The sequence below is a fragment of the Camelus ferus genome, chromosome 25 (genome assembly GCF_009834535.1).
Source record: "Camelus ferus isolate YT-003-E chromosome 25, BCGSAC_Cfer_1.0, whole genome shotgun sequence".
NCBI lineage: Eukaryota > Metazoa > Chordata > Mammalia > Artiodactyla > Camelidae > Camelus > Camelus ferus.
In genome coordinates, this window is record NC_045720.1 from 16,887,048 (window position 1) to 16,909,209 (window position 22,162).

Consider the following 22,162-nt stretch of genomic DNA (forward strand, 5'->3'; position numbering starts at 1 on the left):
TTGCTTTCTAAATTTCATTTTCAGATAGCTCATTGTCAGTGCATAAAATTACAATTGATTTTTGTAAATCGATCTTGTATCCTGTGACCTTGATGAACTCATTTATTATTTCCAGTTGCTTTTTCTGGAACTGCTTCTGGTGGCTTCCTTAGGATTTTCTACACACAAGTGTGACATTTTTTGCACATATGTTTTTGTGGAATAAGATTCACAGCAACTTCATTTTAAATTGAGTGAATGAGAATGCACTCAGAATTATTCCAATTATAGTGCCACATATCCCTGAAGAACAGAGTGGGAGAGGATTCCGTGGGCTGTGCTGGGAATCACGCGGCATCTGCAGCCCGTCTCACCTCTTCTACAACCACGTGAGACAGCTTTTGGGTTGAGGGTTTTGTCAAAACGTGCCTATACCTATAAGATGCACTGGGGCAGGGATGAGGGGGAATTACTGAGAATTCCTGCCTCTGGAAGATTGCTCGACCTTAGATATGTCCTTAAGGAAGAGTCAGGCAGAGAGATGGGATCTTCAAGAGCATGAGCGGCACAGGACAAAAACAAACAAGAAGGCAAAGCACTTTGATGCCCCTCTGTGAAAAGTGTGAAAGCGTAAAAAGAAGCATCTTCCCTACTTCAAAGAGTATATAGATTATGGTGCAAGATCAGCATTTTGAGTCTTGTATGGAGCGTACAATGCAAAAAACTAGATAAAGGCAGTGAAAAAAGAGAAGGTTTTGCAGTAACAGTTGTTGCTATAGAGGTCACAAAATCTGTGCACAGTAATATGACTGAATCCCAGCACATCACTGAGTTAGTGTGTGTAAAGCGCCTAGCTCAGAGTCTGAAAAATAGTCAATACTCAGTAAATGGTAGCTGTTTATATTATTACTATTACTTTTGCAACTAATATTAGAGGCATTCTGCAACGCTCTACAACCAGTATTTATAATGCTAAAGGTACCTCCCTGCCCAGTCTGATGGGCATTTCAGCAATGACATCATGGGACTCTGGAAGCAAATTAAGGCTAGAGGTGGACTTCAGAGATGGTGACAAGGAAGATGACAAAACAAAAACTTTGCACTAACCACCCATGGCAGCCAAGACCACAAAGTGCTCTTCCCATGCCCTTGCCACCATTATTCGCAATAGCCAAAATAAAGAAACAAACAACCTAAGTATCCAACAGCGGATAAATGGATAAAGAGGATATGATTTCTCTCTCTCATTCCATATATATATAATATAATATTACACATTATATTATATGTTATATTATATATATGTATAATACTATTCAGCTGTGAGAAAGAAGGAAATACTGCCATACATCCTTAGCATGGATGGACCCTGAAGGCATTTGTCTAAACAAAATAAACCCAAGAAAAACAAATACTGTATGACATCACTTATACATGGAATCTAAAAGAGCCAAACTCATAGAAACAGAGAATAGAGCCCCTGTGATTACCAGAGTCTGGGGGCTGGAGGAAATTGGGATGTTGGTCAAAGGATATAAACTTGTAGCTATAAGACAAATAAATTTTGGGGATCTAATGCATAACATGGTGCTCACAGTTAATAATAATGTATTTATATACTTATAAGTTGCAAAGAGAATAGATCTTAAATGTTCTCACCACAAAAACGAAATGGTAATTATGTGATGTGATGGAGGTGTTAGCTAACACGCTGGTGGTAATCATTTTGCAATATGTTAGTGTATCAAAGCTGTACTTTGTACACCTTAAACTTACACAATATGTCAATTATATCTCAATGAAGCTGAAAAATAAGGCTACAAAGTGCTTCTGAAGAGACTAATGAATAAACTTGAAACACATGCATCTGTACAAGTGTTTATATTCAGAAAATCTATTTCAAGCTTATCTGTAATTATATTTAATTACATCTTTAATTTCTAAATTGCCAGATTAAGAAACAAGCTCTCTTCTCATTGCATTTGAAAACCTAAGGCTGCAAGTGATTGTCAAAAAGGAGGCCATGGTGTGGCCAGGGAGTGCAGCCTGAAGGGGCTGTTTCAGAACAGACCCCTCCCCTGTCCTCCCTCCTCTCCTCATCCCTGCTCCAGTTAAGGGCTGAGTCGTCTGACCCTGGAGGTTATAGTATCACTAATTTGAGGAGTGGGGCTCTTTGGGCTACATTTAGTTCTTTTGGCTACAAAATACAACCTAGAAACCAAGTTCTACTTGGTTGGAAGGGTTTTGGATCCAAAACAGCACAGGGATCTATGTCTGCAGAAACCACTTCTGTCTTGACTAGATTCTATGCTCCAAGTAGCCAAAAGTCTAAGCTTGTCTGATAGGAGGACCCAGAGTAGGGCCCCTAGAAGTGGCCTGAATGCAGTCAGACAGCAAGGATGCTCAGGTGGCCAGCACCTTCAGGAGTAAGAGTACAGGCAGGGGCCCCTGGTAATGAGGCAGTCTCCGCCCTGCTCAGTCTCTCTGCTCATGAGCAGATCCACAGTCCTACAGCCAGCAGACAGAGACCCAGGTTGCTGAAAGAAGCAGGAAGCGGGCACGTTGATTTTATCTCTGTGTGATGCTTGGCAAGCAATGACTGCACCCTCAGGAAACCCTGCACTGAATGGAATGAATGTTCTAGACTCAGCTTTGCCATGGGGGAAGTAAAACCGCTTCACTTCCCTGAGCCTCCATTTCTGCTCTATACATTAGAAATGTAGTAATTCCAACCTGCAGGGTGGCATCAAAGAGAGAAAAAGAATATACTCTAGAATGTTCTCTGTGAGGTCCAAAGCACCACACAAAAAGGAACCAAAAAAAAAATGACAAGCTGCCTCCATGATGCTACACCTAAACTTGGGTCAGATATTAATATTTAAATGGCTAAAAACAAGGCCAGTTTTCCCACTGATATTCTCCTAACAAAGGTAATTTAAATTATAAGAATATACAACATTATTTTCATAGAATTATATTATGTTACTTTCATTTGAACGAAGTGAGTATGGTTATAAACAATTTCTTTTTTTTTCCCCCCTGAATGGGTCCCTGTACAAAAAAACATTGTTTATCATGCCTCTAACTGGCTCCCTTGTTTCAGTCCAACATCCTCTTAGATGCATCCTTCACACCACTGCTGCCAGCTCTGGCTCGGAGACAAATCTGAGGTTGACTCCTCTTTTTCCCTAAAGACCCATATCCAATCAGTCAAGTCTTACGGATTCTGCCTTCTTAATATCTCTCAAATCCGTCCATTTCTCTCCATTGCAACTGACATGCCTCTATTTTAAGTCACTATCATTTTTCACCAGATATTAATGAATTAGCCATCTACACAGTCACTCATAGGAGCCCCCATGTTGCTCTTTTATCTTGATTCCTTTCTCCACACTGCAGCCCGAATGGACTTCCTGCACTGCACATTTTACCATGGAACTCCCAGCTGGAAACCGTGATTGTCAGGATAATCAGGACAAAATCCCCAACCGCTGGACCCGGCATTCCTGCTCCTTCAGGTCCAACCTTCAGGTTCACGTCCTTGTGCAGCCCCTTTGCCTCACGTTGCACCTCTTCTTCTAAAGCACCTTCCACTCCAGCCATTGCTAACGAGGTAAGGTACCCCCCACAAGTCACAGTCTCACACTTTGTACACACTGTTCCCTTTACTGGGAAGATGCTTTCTCTTTAAGAGTTTCTACACCCACTGCCTTCCTGCCTAACTCCTTATCACATCATTGCCATCACTTCCTTTGGGAATCCTTCTCAGGACTGCTAAGACGGGGCTAGATGCTCTTGCTCTAGGTCTTCAGAGCACTCTCGTCTTGTACAAACCTATTTGCGCTGGCATTCACCTACTTTCCTCTCTGGCTCATCAGCTAGACTGTCAACTCCCTCAGGGTAGGAATGGATCGAAGTTCCTGCTTATATCCCAGTAGAGGATGTTCTGTGCTTAGAGTTCTTCCACCTCCCAGCTCCTGGGGCTGTTGATTACTGATGGCACAAAGCCATGTCCCCTGCTGACCATTGCCCTAGGCTGCAAAAAACTGGCTCGCCCATAGTTACAGACCCTCTTACAAGCACTGAGCCACCAGTGACTGGCTGACATGGGCATACAGAGGCCTGGCCTCCTTGCCACTTTGGGACAACTCTAAAGGCTTATCTCAGCTCCAGGGCTCCTGAAAGGACTGGACTAGGCCTCAGCTGCAACTTCCCTGAGTATCCATTTTTCGCACTGCCCAATCCTGCCATCTGCACTTTCTTTCACATGTACCTCCCAAGAATATTCCCCTATAAACCTTCTGCACACAATTCACAATTCTCAATCTGTTTCCAGGGAACCCAGTCTAAAACAGCGCCCAGCTACCCAACATCATACCTGGCACATAGTAGGCGCTCAGAACATACTTGACATTCGATAAATGAATGGATAAATGCATTTTAAGGCCAACACTCAGAGCAGGAAACTTGCATTATTCATGTTTCCATTTCCGGTGTCCAGCACAGTGCCTGACTACTCACTGGCTTGAATGGTGGGTCCTTCAAATGTTCTCCTTGTGTGACTGAGAGAGGTCTTCCGGCAGTATACGACTTCTTTATCGACCAGGCCCAAAGGGATACAAGCTAAAAGCATAAAAGGAATGTCCTATTACTCTGCATAATAATGAAATTGATAGCCTTCAAAGGAAGAAAACGTCATGTTACAAACCACAAAGCAGTTAGAAAATACTTCGCTTTTCATTAGGGTTTAAAGGGACTGTGCGCCGCTCCCTGAGAATTAAAATAAATTTAGGGTGAGCTACCTGCTGTTCTAATATATCTGAGAGGATTTTTTTTTTTAAAGGTGTATCTTTAGGAAAACTCCCAAAGAGATATGCCTTGGAGGATCAACTCCCACCTGAATGATGCTATAGAACTTGAAGCACCAAGACTTTTTCTCCTGCACTGTCCTGCACCTTTTTGGGTTGTCGGGAGAAATCACTGACTGACCAAATAAAAACCCAAGGATGCCACTTTAGACTCAAGAATGTGGAGGGGATGTCTTAATGAGGGAATCACAAGGGGTCCTTCCAGGAATTGGGGTCTTCTGATGATAGGAACTGGGGTTTTCCAGAACATGAATGGAATTTCAATGGAGAAGTCTAGAAGATAAGGCTCTCTTGCACGAAGGAACAAAACCAGGGATAGGGAAGTCAGATGTGTTCAAAGAAGACCCAGCTAGTAGAGGTTGACTTCTTAGTCAACACAAACACACACACACACACACACACACACACACTTCTGGACCTTGAGGAAGTTACAACTTAGCTTTTTTTTTCTTTTAAAAGTAAACTTTATTTTTAGAGCAGTGTTAGACTCCACAAATTCCTAGCTAAAAATTTCATATGATGAAGCACAGTAATTCTTTGGGCTGTAGCAAAATTTAGCAGAAAGCACAGAGATTTTCCATATACTCCATGCCCCCCCACCACATGCACTGCCTCCCGCATTATCAACATCCCCTATCAGAACGGTACATTTGTTATAATTGATGAAACAATACTGACACATCATTATCACCAAAGTCCGTAATTTACATGAGGGTTTGCTCTTGATGTTGTATATTCTGTGGGTTTGGACAACTGTATAATGACATGTATCCATCATTATAGCACCATACAGAGGCGTTCCTCCACTCTAAAAATCCTCTGCAGGATTGCAGGGCAATTCCCTCGTAAGATTATCCCATCCTTCAGCAAAGAAAGTTACGTATATGTGCACAAGCACACGCACATCTTGATATTCTGAAGTGGTGACTCTGGGGAGGCTGAAGGTGGGACAGTCAAGGAGAAATACAGCAACAGCTCTTGAGGAATGGCTTTCTGGACTCCCATGTGTGAAGGTGCGGTACATCACCAAGTAAGAAGTGTCAAGGAAGAGGCACTATGATAATAAACAGCTTTCAAGTAGACAGTCCAAGAGAGTTTCCTGAACTGAGTTCACAACAAGCCCAAGAGAATAAACCTCTTGGGTTACATTCTCTCTCCCTTGGGGAGACTCACACTGCACATTAGCATATCAGCCTTCAGGAAATTCTACTGGTAAAGAAAACTACTTAAATTTCTTTTCAGACTATATTCTCCCAAAATTATTGATACGTACTAAAATCTGTGGTACTCTGTACGGGGACCGCTACACAGCCAGCTGAAGGGATTTATTTCACAACAGGTTATCACAACCAAGGAGGATATTCTTGGAGATTTATGTGGTCATTAGACACAAGATGGTGTGGAGGTAAGAATGACTGGAGATATGAATTCTATTAAGGGACGTTTCTATCCCAGTCCTCATCAGGTGGAGAATGAAGACGGTGGCTAAGGGATGAGGAAAGGAGAGTCAAGAGGGTCGTTGTGGAGGACAAACTGACCAGCCTTGGTGGCTAATTTCTATAAAAATAAGGAACAGGAAGAAGGGGAACTCATGACATCATAAAACTTGAGAGCAGGAAGTGACCTTTAAGATCATCCAGTTTGGTAGTTTTCAAACTTATATTTAGCCTTAGGACCTTCAAACATCAAAGTTTCAAGGAGAAACCTAAAGTTCAGGGCAGAAGAAAGCAAAGGTGTAGGAGTGTTTTATCTAGTAGTGGAGAAAGGAATGTGGGGCGGGGGGGAGGGGGGGAGGAATTCCTGTTCACATTCTGACATTTTGGCTGGGAATTTTTAGGACATTCTAGATCTGAGAGAAGTGCCTTCATAACTCAAGAATCATTTTCTCCCACTCTCAAAATAGTCCACGACAAGTAAGTTTCAAAGGTGGGAATATTTCACATGAATAGTTTTAGAGACCCTGAATTGTAGGAAGACCCATGTGGCTAAAAGCTCCATCCCAGAGTTGACTGTCTGAGACTGATTCCTGGCTCTATCACACCCCTCCAAATGTTAACATCCAAGAAATTGCTTAACTTTGCTGTGCACACTTCAGTTTTCCCATCTGTAAAGCTGGGATAATAATAAAGCAGCATCTATTTCCCAGGGTTATTGTGAAGATGAAATGAGTTATTCTGTCGAACACGCTTAGCACAAAACCTGACACAAAGCAAGAAACATCTTTAGCTCATTATTTAATAAATGTCATCTCATTATTTAGAATGTTTGCTACGTGCCAAAAACTGTGGTAGCTCCTGGGGAGATGGAGCAGAACAACATACTCTGTAAACCTTCAAACAATAGTTGCATGCATTTACTAAACACTTATTTTATCCCAAGAAATTCTACTTACGCTACCTCTTGAGGTGATTTAAAATATGTTCACAAATTCTGAGATGCTCCCTTCAAAAAGCAGAGCCTAATTCTCCTGCCCTTGAGTGTTAGCTAGACTAAGGGGCTCATTTCTAGCAAGCAGAACAGACAGAAGAGATGATGTATGATTTCCAAGATGAGGTCACCAAAGACATGTGTTCTCCTCCTTGGATCACTCTCTCAGATCACTCTCTGAGGGAAGCCAGCTGTCACTCTGTGAGGACAATTCTGTAGTCCCATGAAGAGGTCAATGATGCAAGGTACAGAGGCCTCCCGCCAACAGCCAGCACTAACTTGCCAAGTGTGTGAGTGAGCCACTATAGGAGTGGATCCTCTAGCCCCAGTCAAGCCTTCAGATGACTGCAGCCCTGACCAACACCTTCAGTGCAACCTCATGAGAGGCCCTGAGCCAGTATCACCCAGCTAAGCTGCTTTCAGATTCCTTGAACCACAGAGATGGGGTGAGATGATGAATGTTTATTATTTTAAGCCACTAACTTTTGGGTTAATTTGTTAGAGAGACAGATGACTTATCCTCAAAAAGCCCTGAAAAGGATATACTGTTATCTATTTAATAGATGAGAAAAGCAAAGTGGAGATGTTAATCATTCTGTCCAGTTCACCCAACTGGTATGTAGTGAGAGGCAGAGTTCACCCTCAGATCTGTATGTTCCCAGGGTCCAGGGTATTTCTACTCCATCACTGTCCCTCCAAAGGTAGAGTCAACGACACATACAGCACACACAGGGGAGCACTATAAGGAAACAGCTTTGGGGAGGATTTGGAGTTAGGTCTGTTCTTTTGCCTGAGACCAGCCCAGGGGATGAGAATGAAGGACCCCCAAACGTCCACAGAAAAGTTGCACAAGGAAGGCAAAGATCATCTTAAGTATAGTCTGTGTCAATTAAGGCACAGTACCCGTTGGCATTTAAAACTGTGGGGCAAAGATTAGCAGTTTTCCCCGCCCCCATAAAATTTACATTTCCAGCTTTAGGGATTCTTGAATGAAACCAGACTTCTCAGAAATACCTTTCAAATGCCAAATTCTCCTCTAACCAGGGGCTAGAAAAAAGCAAGCAGAAGGCAGAGCCTGGGTCTGCACTATGCTCACTGCTGCCTTACCTCACAAGGCACATCTTGGGTGCACGGCATTCTTTCTCTCCCAGGTGCAATCTAAATCATCTCCTATGTCCCATTTTTCTTTAACTTCTTTGAGTTTGGCAGACATTAGGACTGAGCCCTAGATCATGCCTTCAGGTTTATGAGGACAGTAATCTGTCATCAGCACCTGCAGTGCCTTTATCGAGCTCCAATTGCATGAACTCCCCCGACTCCTACTTTCTGACAACTGATAGACTTTTCTCATCTCTAACCACGAAGCTTTGACCCCATTCTTTCCTTTTGCGACAACACAATATGCTGTATTTTCTGCCCCTGGGAAAATTAAAAAAAAAAAAAAAAAAAAAAAAAGCCTACAGCTTCCAAAAAAGAAAAGGCTGCAGAGGTTTATTATCCATGTTCTTGCCTACCCTTCAAGAAGAGAGGCACATGGAGTAGCTCCTTTGGGCCCCACACCTGATATCAATGTATCCAGCTCCAGATTTTGACTTTGGTCTGCACTCTGCCAAACTGCGTATGGTGGAAACGCAGTATGTGAAAAATTAGAAAGGTGAGATTGCATGGTGGTTAAGCATGTGGCCTGCAAAGCCAGAATGCCAGGGTGTTTTTAAAGCACTTAGGAGAATTTCTGGCAAATCATAACCACTCCATTAGTAGTTGATTCATACAGGCAGGTTAAATCTATTGAACAAACTCCCATGTCTTTAGAGAGCTACCTCTACTCTAAGATGGAGCTTTAATTCTCTCATTTAATCCCCACAAAACCAAACAATATATTAAGATATTAAGAGTCCAGATCTGTCTACCCATCCCCCTATTCAGAACTCAGAACGTGTTATTTTAAAGGAAGAATGTGTTGAATATACAGCTATTAGCTTAAAGACTTTCCCAGTCTTTTATTTATGTTTTCCAATTTTGATGTGCTAGGAAATCATTCTGTAGGACCGTAATATATAAAATCACATGTCCTACTCTTCAAAGGCAACATAAGACATCTTCAAGGACAAATTTGTTCATTTTTTAAAGTTTTACTGTGCACTTTTTACTTGAGAATCTAACCCCATTTAAGCTGACTCTCCTTTGTTATATTTAGTTGTACATTACATGGCTTCTGTGGTAAATTAACTTCCAATGCCCCAGGCCCGAAAGGCTGGATTCAATCGTGGCATGTTTCTTCCTTAGCTCTGTACATACAGCCATAGGGTCCCAGGGTCATTTTTTTCCCAGAACTGGCTGAAGACAGAACTGTGGAGTCAGCGGTAGGTTTTTGGTGATAATCATTTCCACAAATGTACAGAACACTGTTCAAAGCCCCTTGCCTACATTTTCTCATTTTCTTCCCAGCTTTGCTCATGCCAGACTCAGGAGCCAGCCCTGATGACCCCTCCCATCTTTCTCATACCCACAGAAAATCAAGATTCATTACAATGACTTTGGGGTATAAGAACGGTGCCTCATCAACTCTGCTATTCCACGAGGCAAGTAGGACCTGGATTTCTTAGAATTACACCCTTATTACTCAGTGAATTGGTTAAACTTGTTCTATTTCTAGCACCTGCCCTCTTGTGAGTAATTCCCTTTCCCTGTCTTTCTGTCACCAACGAGATGCCCCCACTGCTTGTCCCAACATCCCTACATGTATCAGAAACACACACATGCAGGCACACAGTGGCAACCAATTGAGACTGGGTCCCACTTCTCACTCCCTCTTAAGAACAATGCTAAATTTACGTCTGGGTTCTAACATCTTCTTTGGAAGTAGTTCTCAAACTTTAGTGTAAATTAAAATCAGTTGGCAGACTTGTTACACCACAGACTGCTGGGTCCTATCCCTCTAAGTTTCTGATTCAGTAGGTCTGGGTTGAAGCCCAAGAACTTTAACTAACCAGCTCCCAGGTGATGCTCATCTATGGGTCCAAGACCCAGACCTTAAGAACAACTGCTCTAGTTTATAAAAGATGGTACAAGATTCCAGTCTGTTGTGGGTTGAATTGTGTCCCTCAAAGAGATACGCTGGATTGCTAATCCCAGGTACCTATGAATGTGAACTTACTTGGAAATGGGTCTTTGTAGATGTAATCTAATTAAGATGAAATCATAGTGCACTAGAGTGGGCCCTTAAGTTCAATGATGGATGTCCTTACGGGAGATATTTAGAGACAGAGACAAACTCAGGAGGAAGAAGACCATGTGATGATGGGGCGGGGATTGCAGGGATGTAGCTACAAGTCGAGGAACCCCAACGCTTGCTCACAACCTGGACGGGGAGCCAGGAAGAGGCAAAAGAGGATGCTCCCCTGGAGCCTACAGAGGAGGTATGGCCCTGCCAACACCTTGATTTCAGATTCTAGCCTCCAAGACTGTGAAAGAGTAAATTTCCATTGTTTTAAGCCACCTTAAGGAACTCCGTGATGCAGCGACAGGAGGCTAATACACAGTCATTGTGGAGATTGAGGAGTCAGCCCAATTCTTCATCCTTCCCTGCACTCACACCCTCGCCAGGGCTTCATCATGGCCAGAGTATATATCCTCACACCTTGACTTTGAGATTGGCCACGTGACTTGCTTTGACACGTCACAGTAGGAGAAGTGACAGTGCCCCAGTTCTGAGCCAGGCCTTAAAAAGTCTTGAACATTTCCTTTTGCCCACTGGCTCCTCTGCCATTACTCTGAGAATGGCTGCCCCTTCAGCTCTGGGAGAGCTCCCTCAACCCACCCCCAAACCTGCAATGAGCAGAGCTGTCCCAGCCTCTCTGACTTAAAGCTAAGCCATCAGACCACACCAAGCCAAGACTAGAGCCACAGAAATCCTCCCATCCCCTCCCTCATCCTTGGCAAACATGCCTTGGCCTGGACCTGGGTTCCCGACGCTGTTTGGCCATGCTGTGATCTGGGCAAGTCTTTTAGCTCTTCCGCCATAACTGTAAAGTGAGGGGGCTTAAATCAACATGTTTCTAAGTCACTTTTGAATTTTTTTTAACTAAAATTTCTACTTCTAAGAGTATGAAGCATTAAAACAAACAAAAACAAAATACTACCTTGCAGTTTCATTGGGGAAAATGGAGCCCTCATCATGATAAGGTCGTTTATTCACACACTCCTTCAGTCAGGCATTATTTATCAACACAGAATGTATGTATTAAGTATTTATTATGTGCCAGACAGTGCCGGTGGCTGGAACATCAAAAGGGAGCAGAACCAGGACCCAGCCCTGTCCCCATGGAACCAGTGGAGGCACGCACATTATTTAAATGAAACCCTGGTTAGCCCCCTCCAGCACAGCAGCAGAGGGAGTGGAGAGGAAGCCCACATTCAAGAGGTAGGTTGAGGACAACGCAGCAACACTCGGTGACGGGTCACCAGAGCCCGTAGCAGAGAGGAATGCCGAATATATTTCCTCTTTACTTCTTACCCAAGCATTTTGGTCTCTGTTCCTTTAACAAGATCACCCAATAGAAACTACAGATTAGAATCTCCTGAAGGACTTGAAAAAAGAGGGAAAAAAACATGCTGGGGGTGGGAGTCCTGCCTCCAGAGATTCTGATGACTTTGTCAGCACTGGTGTTATGAATATCATATTTTAAAACTGTCTCCACCCACAAAAGTAGGGCCAGGATAACCGTCTGCTTTGAACAGGATGTGCCCTGTATTAGTTTCTATGGCTGCACAACAAACTAAACAGAATCATTAACAAATAAAAATAGACCAATTCAGCAGCTTAAAAAACAATACTGGTTTATTAGCTCATAGTTCTGAAGTGCAGAAGGTTGGGTGGCCTCACCTGTGTTCTCTGCTCAGGATTTATCACCTAAATCAAGGTGTCACGTGGGCTGGATTCTGCTCTGAAGTCTCTGGGGGAAGAATCCATTTCCAAGCTCATCCAGGTTCTTGGCAGAATCTGGTTTCTCATCACTGTAGGACTGAGGTCCACGTTTCCTTGCTGGCTGTGTACCAGGGCCCTCTCTATCTTCAAACGGGTAACCGGAATATTGAGTCTTTTTCACACCTAGAGTCTCTCTAAGTTCCTCCTCTGTCCTTCTCTTTGCTACCAGCTGGGGAAAATTCTTTTATGATTAGATTAGTCCTCCTGGATAATGCTCCATTTTCAAGGGCAACTGGGCCTTATCAACACAGTCACAGGAGGAATGTCTTTTCACAGTTCAAGGGTTTATGGCACGGACTCTCAAGGACTATTTCTAGAAATTCAGCCTTCCATCATCTAGACAAGTGCCTGACACACAGTAGGTCCTCAAGACATACTTGTTAAATGGAATGGAACTGTCACTTTGCTCTGGCAAAGAAACAGAAGGCAAATAACCAGAGTGACTGATAAATTGATCACATCATTTAATTGCATCTAAGCATATATTCCTTTTTAAAACTTTTAATTGAAGTGTAAAACACACACACACACACTCTCTCTCTCTCTCTCTCTCTCTCTCTCTTCCACAAAGCATACGATTACAATTCTATACATTTTCACAAACATTATACACATGTGAACAGCACACAGCTCAAGAATCAGAATACTTCCAGCACCCCAGATGCCCTCAGGGGTAGGGCCCTAATGCCGTAGATTAGTTTTGTCTGTTTTTTGAACTTCCTATAAGTGGAATCACACAATATGTTCTTCTTTTTATCTGGCTTATTTTTGTTCAATATTCTGTCTGTGTGTTGTGGTAAGCAGCCTCTTAAGATGACCCCCAATGATCCCCACCACCTTGGGGCGGGGTGTTCATGGCCCTGTCTAATTTCCTCTCCCTGCATAACTGGCATCTGACTAATAGAATGCAGCAGCACTGAGGGGGGAGCATTCTCACAATTGGTTACAAAAGCCTGTGACTTCCAGCTGCCTAGCAGACTCAACTGCCTTCGCAGCTGGCATGCTTTGATGAAGCAGACTGCCATGTTGAAGAGGCCCTTCTGGCAAAGCACTGAGGATGGCCTCTGGCCAACAGCCAGCAAGGAACTGAGGTCCTCTGGCCAACAGCCTGTGGGGAACTGAAATCTCCCAACAACCATGTGCGCTTGGAAGCTGACCTTTCCCCAGTGAGGCCTTCAGATGACTTCAGCCCAGCCAACACCTTGATTGCAGCCTGTAAAAGGCCCTGAAGCAGAGGTCCCAGCTGAGCTGTGCCCAAATTTCTGTCCCACAGAAACTGAGATAATAAATCACTGTTTACTTGAACCCACTACATTTTGGGGTGATTTGTCACCAGCAATAGATAACTAATACATACAGTTCCTCCATCGTGTTCTATGCAGCTGTAATTCATTCATTCTCATTACTTTATAGTAGGATTTGGCAAACATTTTTTTTTCCTGTAAAGGGCCAGACAGGAAATATTTTAGACTTTGTAGGCCAAAAAGCAAAACTGAAGATACTATGTAGGTACTTCTATACAATTTTCATATGTTGCAGAATATTATTCTTTTGATTTTTTTCCCCCAACCATTTAAAAATGTAACAACTCAAAGGTTATGAGCCATAGAAAGACCAGCAGTGGGTCATGTTTGGCCCATGGGCCACAGTTTGCTGGTCCCTGCTTTATAGGATAGTTTGGTTATAATTCATTTATCCAATCTATTGTTGATGAACATTTAGATTGTTTCTAGTCTGTAACTACTACAAACAATGCAGCCATAAACATTCCTAAATGTCTTTCGGAGATGACACGTATGCACACCTGTTTGGTGTATACCTGGGAGGGGAACTGCTGGGTCACTGGATAAGGATATATTCAGTTTAATATGCCAAGTGGTTTTTCCAAAGTGGGTGTATCAATTTGCACAATCCCAGCAGTACACATGGGTCTTTACTGCTCCACAATCTTGAACTGGAGTTGGTATTTTCTGTCTTTTTCTTTTGGTCATTCTAGTGGGAATTGTTTTAAAGTTCCCAGATAATACTAATATTCAGCCAGAACTGAAAACCCTTGTTTAACTGCTGCTTATCCTTTATCAGGTTGAACCACATGATAATGCTCTATTTATAGGGTTTTTTTTAAAGTTAAAATTGGCTATTTCTTGTGGTTAAACTAATATTTCCTTCACATCTTATTTACATTTATGCTAAAAAATGAAACTCAAACTGAAATGCACATCAGTTGGGAAACACCTTAAAGGTTTGAGCTGAAATGAAGTTTTCAAGTTGAAAATGGATTTCAATGACTTGCTGAAAGTCAGATCCTTCAAAGCTTGAAAACAGACCAATGGTTTTCACCCTTGCTGCAGATTAGAATCACCTGTGGCGTTTTTAACCTTAAGTGTCTCTACCAAACCTTTAGAAATCCTGAGTCTGTGAGACTAAGGTGGGGCTTAGGAATGTGTGTTTGTAAAAGGCTGATGCATAGACAAGGCTAAGAACTGCTGATATTACCTGTCCCACAGCTTTCTTTACCACTCATTCAACCTAAGGAAAGACTTAACACTTTGGTGATTTTATATACTTAGAAGCATCTGGACTTTAGTTCCTTCCAGATTTGAAATGCTGGCCTGCATATCTGCATTGGAAAAGCTATTTTACCCAAATGGCAATTTTGTCTCACTGAATAGGACACTCTCTACTGTACCAAGAATGGAAGGCGTGAGTTTGAACTGCATACAGCTCTATGAACTCAGAGTTAAAGTATCACCAAGGGCTTTTACTGGTTATACACTGGTATTTTTTTTTTTTTAAGTACCCAGACATAGCCATATTACCCAATAAGAGGACTAAGCACATACTTAGCCACTAGAAAAGCAGGTGTGCACATACACACTCAGAAGCAAAATTGTTCAGTGTTAAAAAAGAAAAAAAACTAAGACCAAGAGAGACTAAGTCAATCTAAGATGATGGGAAGAATTGAATCCTTGTATTTCCTTAAGAGTTATTTTCCAGAGTAACTGAAAAAAATAACAATAATAAATGTGGGGCAGAAGAGCTGGGGGCTGGGTGGAAGTGGCACCATATGCAATTCTGAGCTCAAAGCCTTTAAAAATCTTCCTGGAGTCCTGAGATTTGTTCCCAAGACCATTCCCTTACCTCCACCAGCGATAAGTGTATCTGTATTTCCACATGCAGGGAGGAAAAAAAAAAGTTTGGAAATTTGTGTTTTATCAGTATTTACCAGCTCTCGAATTCTACTGCCCTCCCTGTGATTCTTTTTCTTGTCTGCTTATAGCACTCCCAGAACCTGGAGTTTGTACGCATGTTCATAAGTTGAAAAAACACTCTTAGGCGGTGTTAACTGTTAGGCCCCGTAGCAGAACGCCAAGGGGCTCCCAGGCCAGGCAAGCTGAGAGCCTCCTACCTTGGAAGCCATACAGGTTTCCATAATCTGACATCCTCAGGTGGAATCCTGAGTCCAAGATTTTGTTCCTAATAACCGCTTAGGGGTGATACGGTTAGTGATTTTTTTTTTTTTTTTAAGCTTTCCCCCACCCCTATTAGGCTAAGTGTTTAGCCACCTGAACCACCTGGAGGAACAGAACACAGTTGTTATCACCTGGCGAGATTCTCCCTCACCCACAGCCCAGGTCTCAGAGGAACAAGTTTCAACCTCACCGGTGCAGCGGCTCTCTGGCCCAGGCGGAAAAACACAGTCGGCCGGTGGCTCTGCTTCCTCACTAAACGAGTGGCCAAGGAGACCAGTGACAAGCCCGGAAGATCACACCAGACACCCCGCCGCCTCCTGCCTCCCGCACGAGCCCTGCCAGGTGCTTACCCTCTTCTAATCGACAGGGAAGATCTCAATCACGGGTCGCTACTCCTGGCGCGGAACGAACGCCAGCGCAGGGAATCTTGGGAAATGTAGTCCACGCCACCACCTGGGGTTCCCCGGTACGCTCACAAGATCCCCCAAGAGGGATTGCTCTGCCTAGGTCTGCTGCAGCCGAAGCTTTCATCCCAGTGTGGAGGGGAGGCCTCTCCCCTCTGAGGATTCGGGGTGCTCTCCCTAGTCGGAGTGAAGAGAGGGAACTACATTTCCCAGGATACCCTGCGCCGAGCCGGGAGCCGGCAGCCTCGCTTTGCGTGACCGCGGCAGGTTGGTCCTGGAGCAGATGAGCGCAGAATATTTAGGCGAAAGCGCGAGGAGGGGGGAGCGCGGGGCAGGAGGAGTATCTCGGCCAAGAAAATTATGCATGCGTTAGGGAAGCTCTGAGAGAATGGCTGTGGAAGGTAAGGGACGCTTGGGCATTTTAAGTTCCCTCTTAACCCGCGCACCCCAACACACACATCCCTGATGAGGCTTGGGGAACGTGGGGAGGAGAGGAAAGAGGGTGGTGGCGAGCGGGCCCTTTCCTCTTACACCTCTTGGCACTCACCTGAGCCACGGAAGGCCAGTAAGCGCTTTATTCACTTGCTTTGGAAAGACACGTTAATGCGCAGGACTCTAGGGTTGGAGGCGAAGAGTGTCCCTAATGAGAAACAATGTGCTGGAAATGGGGGGAAAACCCGAGAGATTGGCGTGAGGTCTCAGCCCCGAGGTGCCCTTTTCGCTGCCCCCGCCTGCCGAGGCCAGCCGGGTGACTTCGAGGCTGGGGATGCTTGCTTTGCTCCCCGCCCCCCACACATGGGAGAGGACCCTCGCCAGGTGCGTCATCGGGACGCATGGACTGCTATTGAGTCGAGGGCCCCTTGTCGTGTGTACCCGGCAGTGACAGCAGCAGATGTACCGAGAGGGTGGAGGTGTCCCTACACCTGTCTCCCTTTACCTTTATACCCCCTTCCTAAGGTTAGCAAAGTTTGCAGAAGCGAAGTGGAATCAGCTGGGGATAAGGACAACCAGCCCCTTAGATTGGGGTGAATCCCTTTCTTTGAAACCCACCCTCCTCTTTCTTCCTATAGTTTTGGCCTTTGGCTTTGCAGTTTGGGCTGGATCACAGACGAGACTGCTTCCTTTGAACTTCCTGGTTGAAAGCAGGGACAGGCGGTTTGTGAGGGATCGCCAGGTTTCATTTCAGATTCTCTCACCTTGAAACACAGGCTTTCTTGTTGAGAGTAGTTTCTGGGGGAAAATATGTGGGCCAGACGCATTTGTGATGTCAAACAAGCAGTCCAACTGTGCCTGAATGATAAAATGAAATGACCGTGGAACTAAAGGGGAGCCTGAGTTCACCTGCAGAATTATGGTTCCTGAGTGTGGCTCAGGTCAGTGGGGAAGCAGGGGTTGGAAAAAAAGGGCGTGCCTGCCAGCTGCGCGGGGCTCCTTGCCAAGGGGGAAATGAGCCTGCTCCTTGGAGGCTGAAGACAAGAAGGAACCACAAGGGCTTACTGGTTTCCTTCTCCCCTTCCCACCCCAGGTGAGAGAAACTGAAATAATCTGACTCTTGCTCTCTTTATAATTCCTTAGCAACTTGAAGAAGCAACAACCCCGCTCGTGTGCTCAGTGTCCATTAACTCAGGAAACTTGCTTTTGGGGCAATCTCAGGTTCAGAGCTCCCTAGCTGGACATGTCTATTTACCTACTTACTGTTAATACACTTAAATATATTTGGCTTTTAATTTATGTGTTTGTGTGTATATAAAATTTCATATATGTGGCTTTAAAAAAACAACCAAAGCTCTCTTTTCTGTGCAAATGTAATAATAGGGTGAGAATCTGGCTTCTCACATCGTTACTGTTGATGGTAACTGAGACAAGAGTTTAGATGAAAGAAAAGAAAAAGATGAAGTTCATTTTGCACTTGAGGCCAAGTGGTAAGTTAACCTACTGATGCCCCTCTACCTCTTCCTTCAGATGACATTATCTCTTCTCTTCCCCACTCTTCTGTGTCCTCAATGAAGGGCATTCCCACTGGTTGCCAGTCTATGGGGTACTTAAACAATTTCCTACTCACTGGGAGAAGTGTAGAATTAGTCACAATTCTTGTCTGATGGGTTATTATACCAGCAAAGCCAGACCTTACAAAAACAAAGACTGGGGAAGGAAGTATGCATGGACTGCGAAAAGCTTATTTTCTTTTCTAGTGACTTCTTTGGTTAAAGTGCCTATCTTGTGAGCAGGAGATGCTGAGTTTGAATCACAATGAGGTCTCAACTTGAATGCAGGGAATATTTTAAACTTTGGCTGAAAGTAGAATTCCTACCTCTGGTCTTTGCAAAGGCAGCTTTTTCATTTTTGTTTTTTTTTTAAGTTATAATTTAATCTAATTTTGTATGATAAAAACTTTAAAGCAAAGAAAATTAGAAAGATACAACAAACACCCATGAAACCGCTACCTAGAACGATAAATGTCAATACTCTTTCTCACTTGTCTCATATATTTTCCTTTCCTTTTAAACCCCTACCTAATTCAATTCCCTGCCTTGACTAGTTTTTTCGGTTTGAACTTGGTCCACACTGGCTACTCTCAATGGGTCTTTCTAGGCTCAGGGAAAACTTCACCTCCTCTGGGAACCTGCCCCAGCCCTCCCTTCCCTCTGCCTCCTGAGTGCTCTGGCCCATCTGTGGGAGCTGCCTCCAGCCGGACATCTCCTTACCACTTGGGCTTCCATCTGTCCTGACACTTACGTACTTAATGCCTCTCACTGGACTCTAAGACTGCAACCCCTTGGGAGTGGGGACCATGCACTCTTTGACTTTACACTCCCAACCAATCGCACATTACCAGACCAGTACAGTTACTCAATAAATGCTCACGGAATGCATGGGAAACACACCCATGGAGCTTTTAAACTGACTCCACAAAGGTACATGGGGCTTTCACAGAAGCCCAAATGCCGTAAGGTAAGGGCCTTCTGAGACATTTGAAGGTAGGGGAGACTTTTAAAGGTAGTGCCCCTCTCTTCAGTCTTCTGATGCTCTAAGACTCTTCTAGAGCAGAGGCTCTCATCTGAGGGGGTCATTGTCTTCCTAAGGCATGTTTGAGACATGGAGGGACTGCTGTCGGCATTTTGTGCCCATGGACCAGAGATGCTGAATGTCCTGCAGTGCAGGGACAACCCATACAAAGTTCCCAACCCACGACCAAGGAATGACCTGATTCCCCAAGCTCATTGAGAAACACTGATTCAGAGAGTAAGGAATTTTGCCAAAGGAAATGGAATAGGAAATATAATTCATGTTACTTAACATCTGAGTTTTAGTTTCTGCATCTGGAAAAAAAATGGGCACACTGTTTTCTTCCCACTGAAGTTGTGAGGATTAAATAAAGGAAAGGGCTCATAAAGGGTGCCTAGAACATGAATTCTCACTAAATGTTATTTGTGCTCCCTCCCATCCTTCTCCTTGAAAAAAGCTATGCTGTTTGGAACCTGTTTACATCCTGAATTTTCACTTATTCACGCCAGTCGTTGTAATTAGCACCAAATTAGAAGGTTTGTTTTGTATTACATGGGTAACGTGTTTTCTTAAGTAAACCTGAACTTGTAAAAGTGTTAAGAGCAAGTAAGGGGCTCATTCATTTTGCTAAACCTGTAGCCTTGAGTATAAGATGAAAAAGAGGTGCTCTTTGTTCATTTTACGGTAATCCTGGTTTAGGTTTTCTTCTCTGAATTACAACATCCGACGTCTAATCCACAACCTGGTCGTGACCCAAGCCTTGCAGCCGTGGGCAGATGAGCGGCTTAGAGTTGTGGTCTCCAGCCACACATTATGGTCTGCGTTCATATTGGGGTTCTTTTGGCAGCCATTGTCTTTAAAAAAACAAAACAAAATATTGTATTGTAAGAAATTACTCCAAATAGCTGGAGAACGAGGCAGACAGCTGCAGAAACCAAGCGCAGTCCGGTCTCTGCAGACAGACTATGTAGATGGTGGTGTCCAGTAAGGCGCTGTTTTCTAACAGAGATGGTTGCTGGGAGAGGGGAAAAGTGGATTCATCAGGCATAATATTGTGCTCGTCTCTGTATTCCAAGATTGGTGCCTGGCATCCAGGCAGACGTCAGTAATTATTCTATGAATGAAATACAAATGCCCCAGGACAAGAGAAGGGTTTCTCTACTCGTGGTCCCGATTCCCCTCCTTTATGCTTCGTCCTCAGAGCTGTGTAAGAAAAGTGGAGTGGATAATTACTGTGCATAGTGTTTCTCTCCTGGACCTAAGAGAATAATAGCTCCTCTTCCATGGCAGAAAAATGAGTTCCAGTATTCACTCCTCCAAAAGATTTCAAACAGAAGGCCATGTGCTCTAAATGACATCTGTGCCAGGGGGGGTCTGAATTTTCCATCCAAAATGAACAAATTAGCTTATCAAATGCCCTCTGATTAGTCATTCAGTGCTCAAGTTCTATAGTTTTTCTCCTGTGAAAGAGTGACAAAACTGCCCATCACCAAAGTACTGTAAGTAATCCCAACAGTGGCTGGGAAAGAAAAGGGGGGAAACAAGCTAGTGGGATCCTTGTGGCAAAGGGCAGCGGTCGTAAATGATGACACTGAACCCTGCTAGCAATGAGAGCTGAGTCACAGTCACAATGGAAGATAAAGATGTCATCTTGAGTGCAAGGGTTCAGGGGCTATTTTTTCTGACTCTGGGCTGGATGGTAAAGTGGACTGGCTAACGTGGCACCCCAGCAGTGAACTGATAGAGCACCTACCTCTGCAACCCTGACAGCCTGGACAGCAGAGAGAAGATGGGCTCCTGCTGCAGGAACGCGGGACCCCGCGGGATCCACGTGCATGGTTCCCTTTCACAGACTTGCATGTGGATATTTGTCTCCTCCTCGCCCAAGGAGAGCCCCGAGAGAGTGGAGAGGGACCAGCAGTGCCGTTCTCTTGCGCTTCCCTCTGTGACACGTGAAGCAAGGAGGAAGGTGTCTCTTGGTGCTAGCCCACCTCCAGTATTTTTGAACCGCGTTTCCTGGTTGAGAACATGCTTTATGTGCACCTCTGCTTGGTGGTGCTTCCTGAGGGCAGGCACTGTGTCTTACGCCTGGCCCATGGCAGACTCTGCATGAAGTTTATTGAATGAACAACTCGATGGATGGAAGACCGAATGAATTAATGGGTAGGATTATGAGTGTATCTGATTTCCATGGTAGCCCCCAGCCAGCCCTGAGGAGAACTCCCAGCTGTGTGCATCTGCAGAGTGGATGCTGTAAAAGCAGTGGGACCATCTACACGGGTCCCTCCCGGCTCCAAGCAGCATCGCTGTGTTAGAGTTCAACTAACGACTACTTGATTCTTTTCCACGTCACTTATCACCAAGGGTCTTTTTTTCTTTTTTCTTACTTTTGGTTTGTTCTCTAGCTCATGAAATCTGACTTTCCTGCACCAGCAGCTTCTATTCATCACTCTGTGGAACACCAGAGTGGTGACCAGAAACCCATCATGGAAAATTCCTGTCCAGTGACCGTGCATGAGATAAGTGGGCCCCCAAACCCTTCTTCTAGACTTGTGGCTGCAGTGGTTCCTGCCCCTCCCAGCTCTCCCTTGGGACCTCTAGCTGATTCAGATGTGGCCTCAGTCTCAGCCTACTGTTGCCTTGGTTGGCCCAGCCCTTGCTAGGTCCTTTCAGCCCACCTTCCCTCCTCATCCATCTTGCTGTTCTCTTAGGCCCGAAGAAACCAGAGCTGGGGCCAGCAAGGGGGAGATGGTGGAGACCCTTTACCCCTTTACCGGCGTCGCTGTGTCTGTAATGCTGACTCACAGGAGGTGCTGTGGTGGCACGTTGCAGGAGGGGCAGAATGAATTAGGAGAAAGAGGAGAAGATTGCAGACTCTTTCACTGGCATTCAGGCAGGCTTGGCCTTTGCTGTTGATAGCAGGAGAGCACTGACTGTGTGCAAGGTGCTCTGCTAGACTGGGGTGAAGTCAGTAAAGAAGCTTGGCCTCCCCACTGCCTCCGCTTTGCTGGAGACAGA

General features: G+C 44.4%; 2 protein-coding genes across 12 annotated transcripts in view; one reads left to right on the top strand and one right to left on the bottom strand.

The window, feature by feature from the left end:
- Nucleotides 1-16,078, bottom strand: part of COLEC10 (collectin subfamily member 10) — a 397,848-nt gene extending 381,770 nt beyond the window's left edge. For all 5 annotated transcript variants that reach the window (XM_032468090.1, XM_032468089.1, XM_032468088.1 and 2 more), the window contains exons 1-2: nt 15,925-16,078; nt 4,501-4,602 (exon numbers count right to left, since the gene is read on the bottom strand). The gene's annotated coding sequence lies outside the window, so the exon portion shown is untranslated. The remainder of the gene's footprint in view (nt 1-4,500; nt 4,603-15,924) is intronic.
- Nucleotides 16,079-16,358: 280 nt separating this feature from the next.
- The window catches only part of SAMD12 (sterile alpha motif domain containing 12), a 375,925-nt gene continuing 370,121 nt past the window's right edge, over nt 16,359-22,162 (top strand). For 2 of the 7 annotated variants that reach the window (XM_032468094.1, XM_032468093.1), the window contains exon 1: nt 16,365-16,539. In XM_032468094.1, the coding sequence (XP_032323985.1) occupies nt 16,527-16,539 (13 nt within the window). In that variant the 5' untranslated portion in view covers nt 16,365-16,526. Of the gene's footprint in view, nt 16,540-22,162 lie in introns of all 7 variants that reach the window. The other 5 variants (XM_032468095.1, XM_032468096.1, XM_032468098.1 and 2 more) reach the window with 5 other exon arrangements.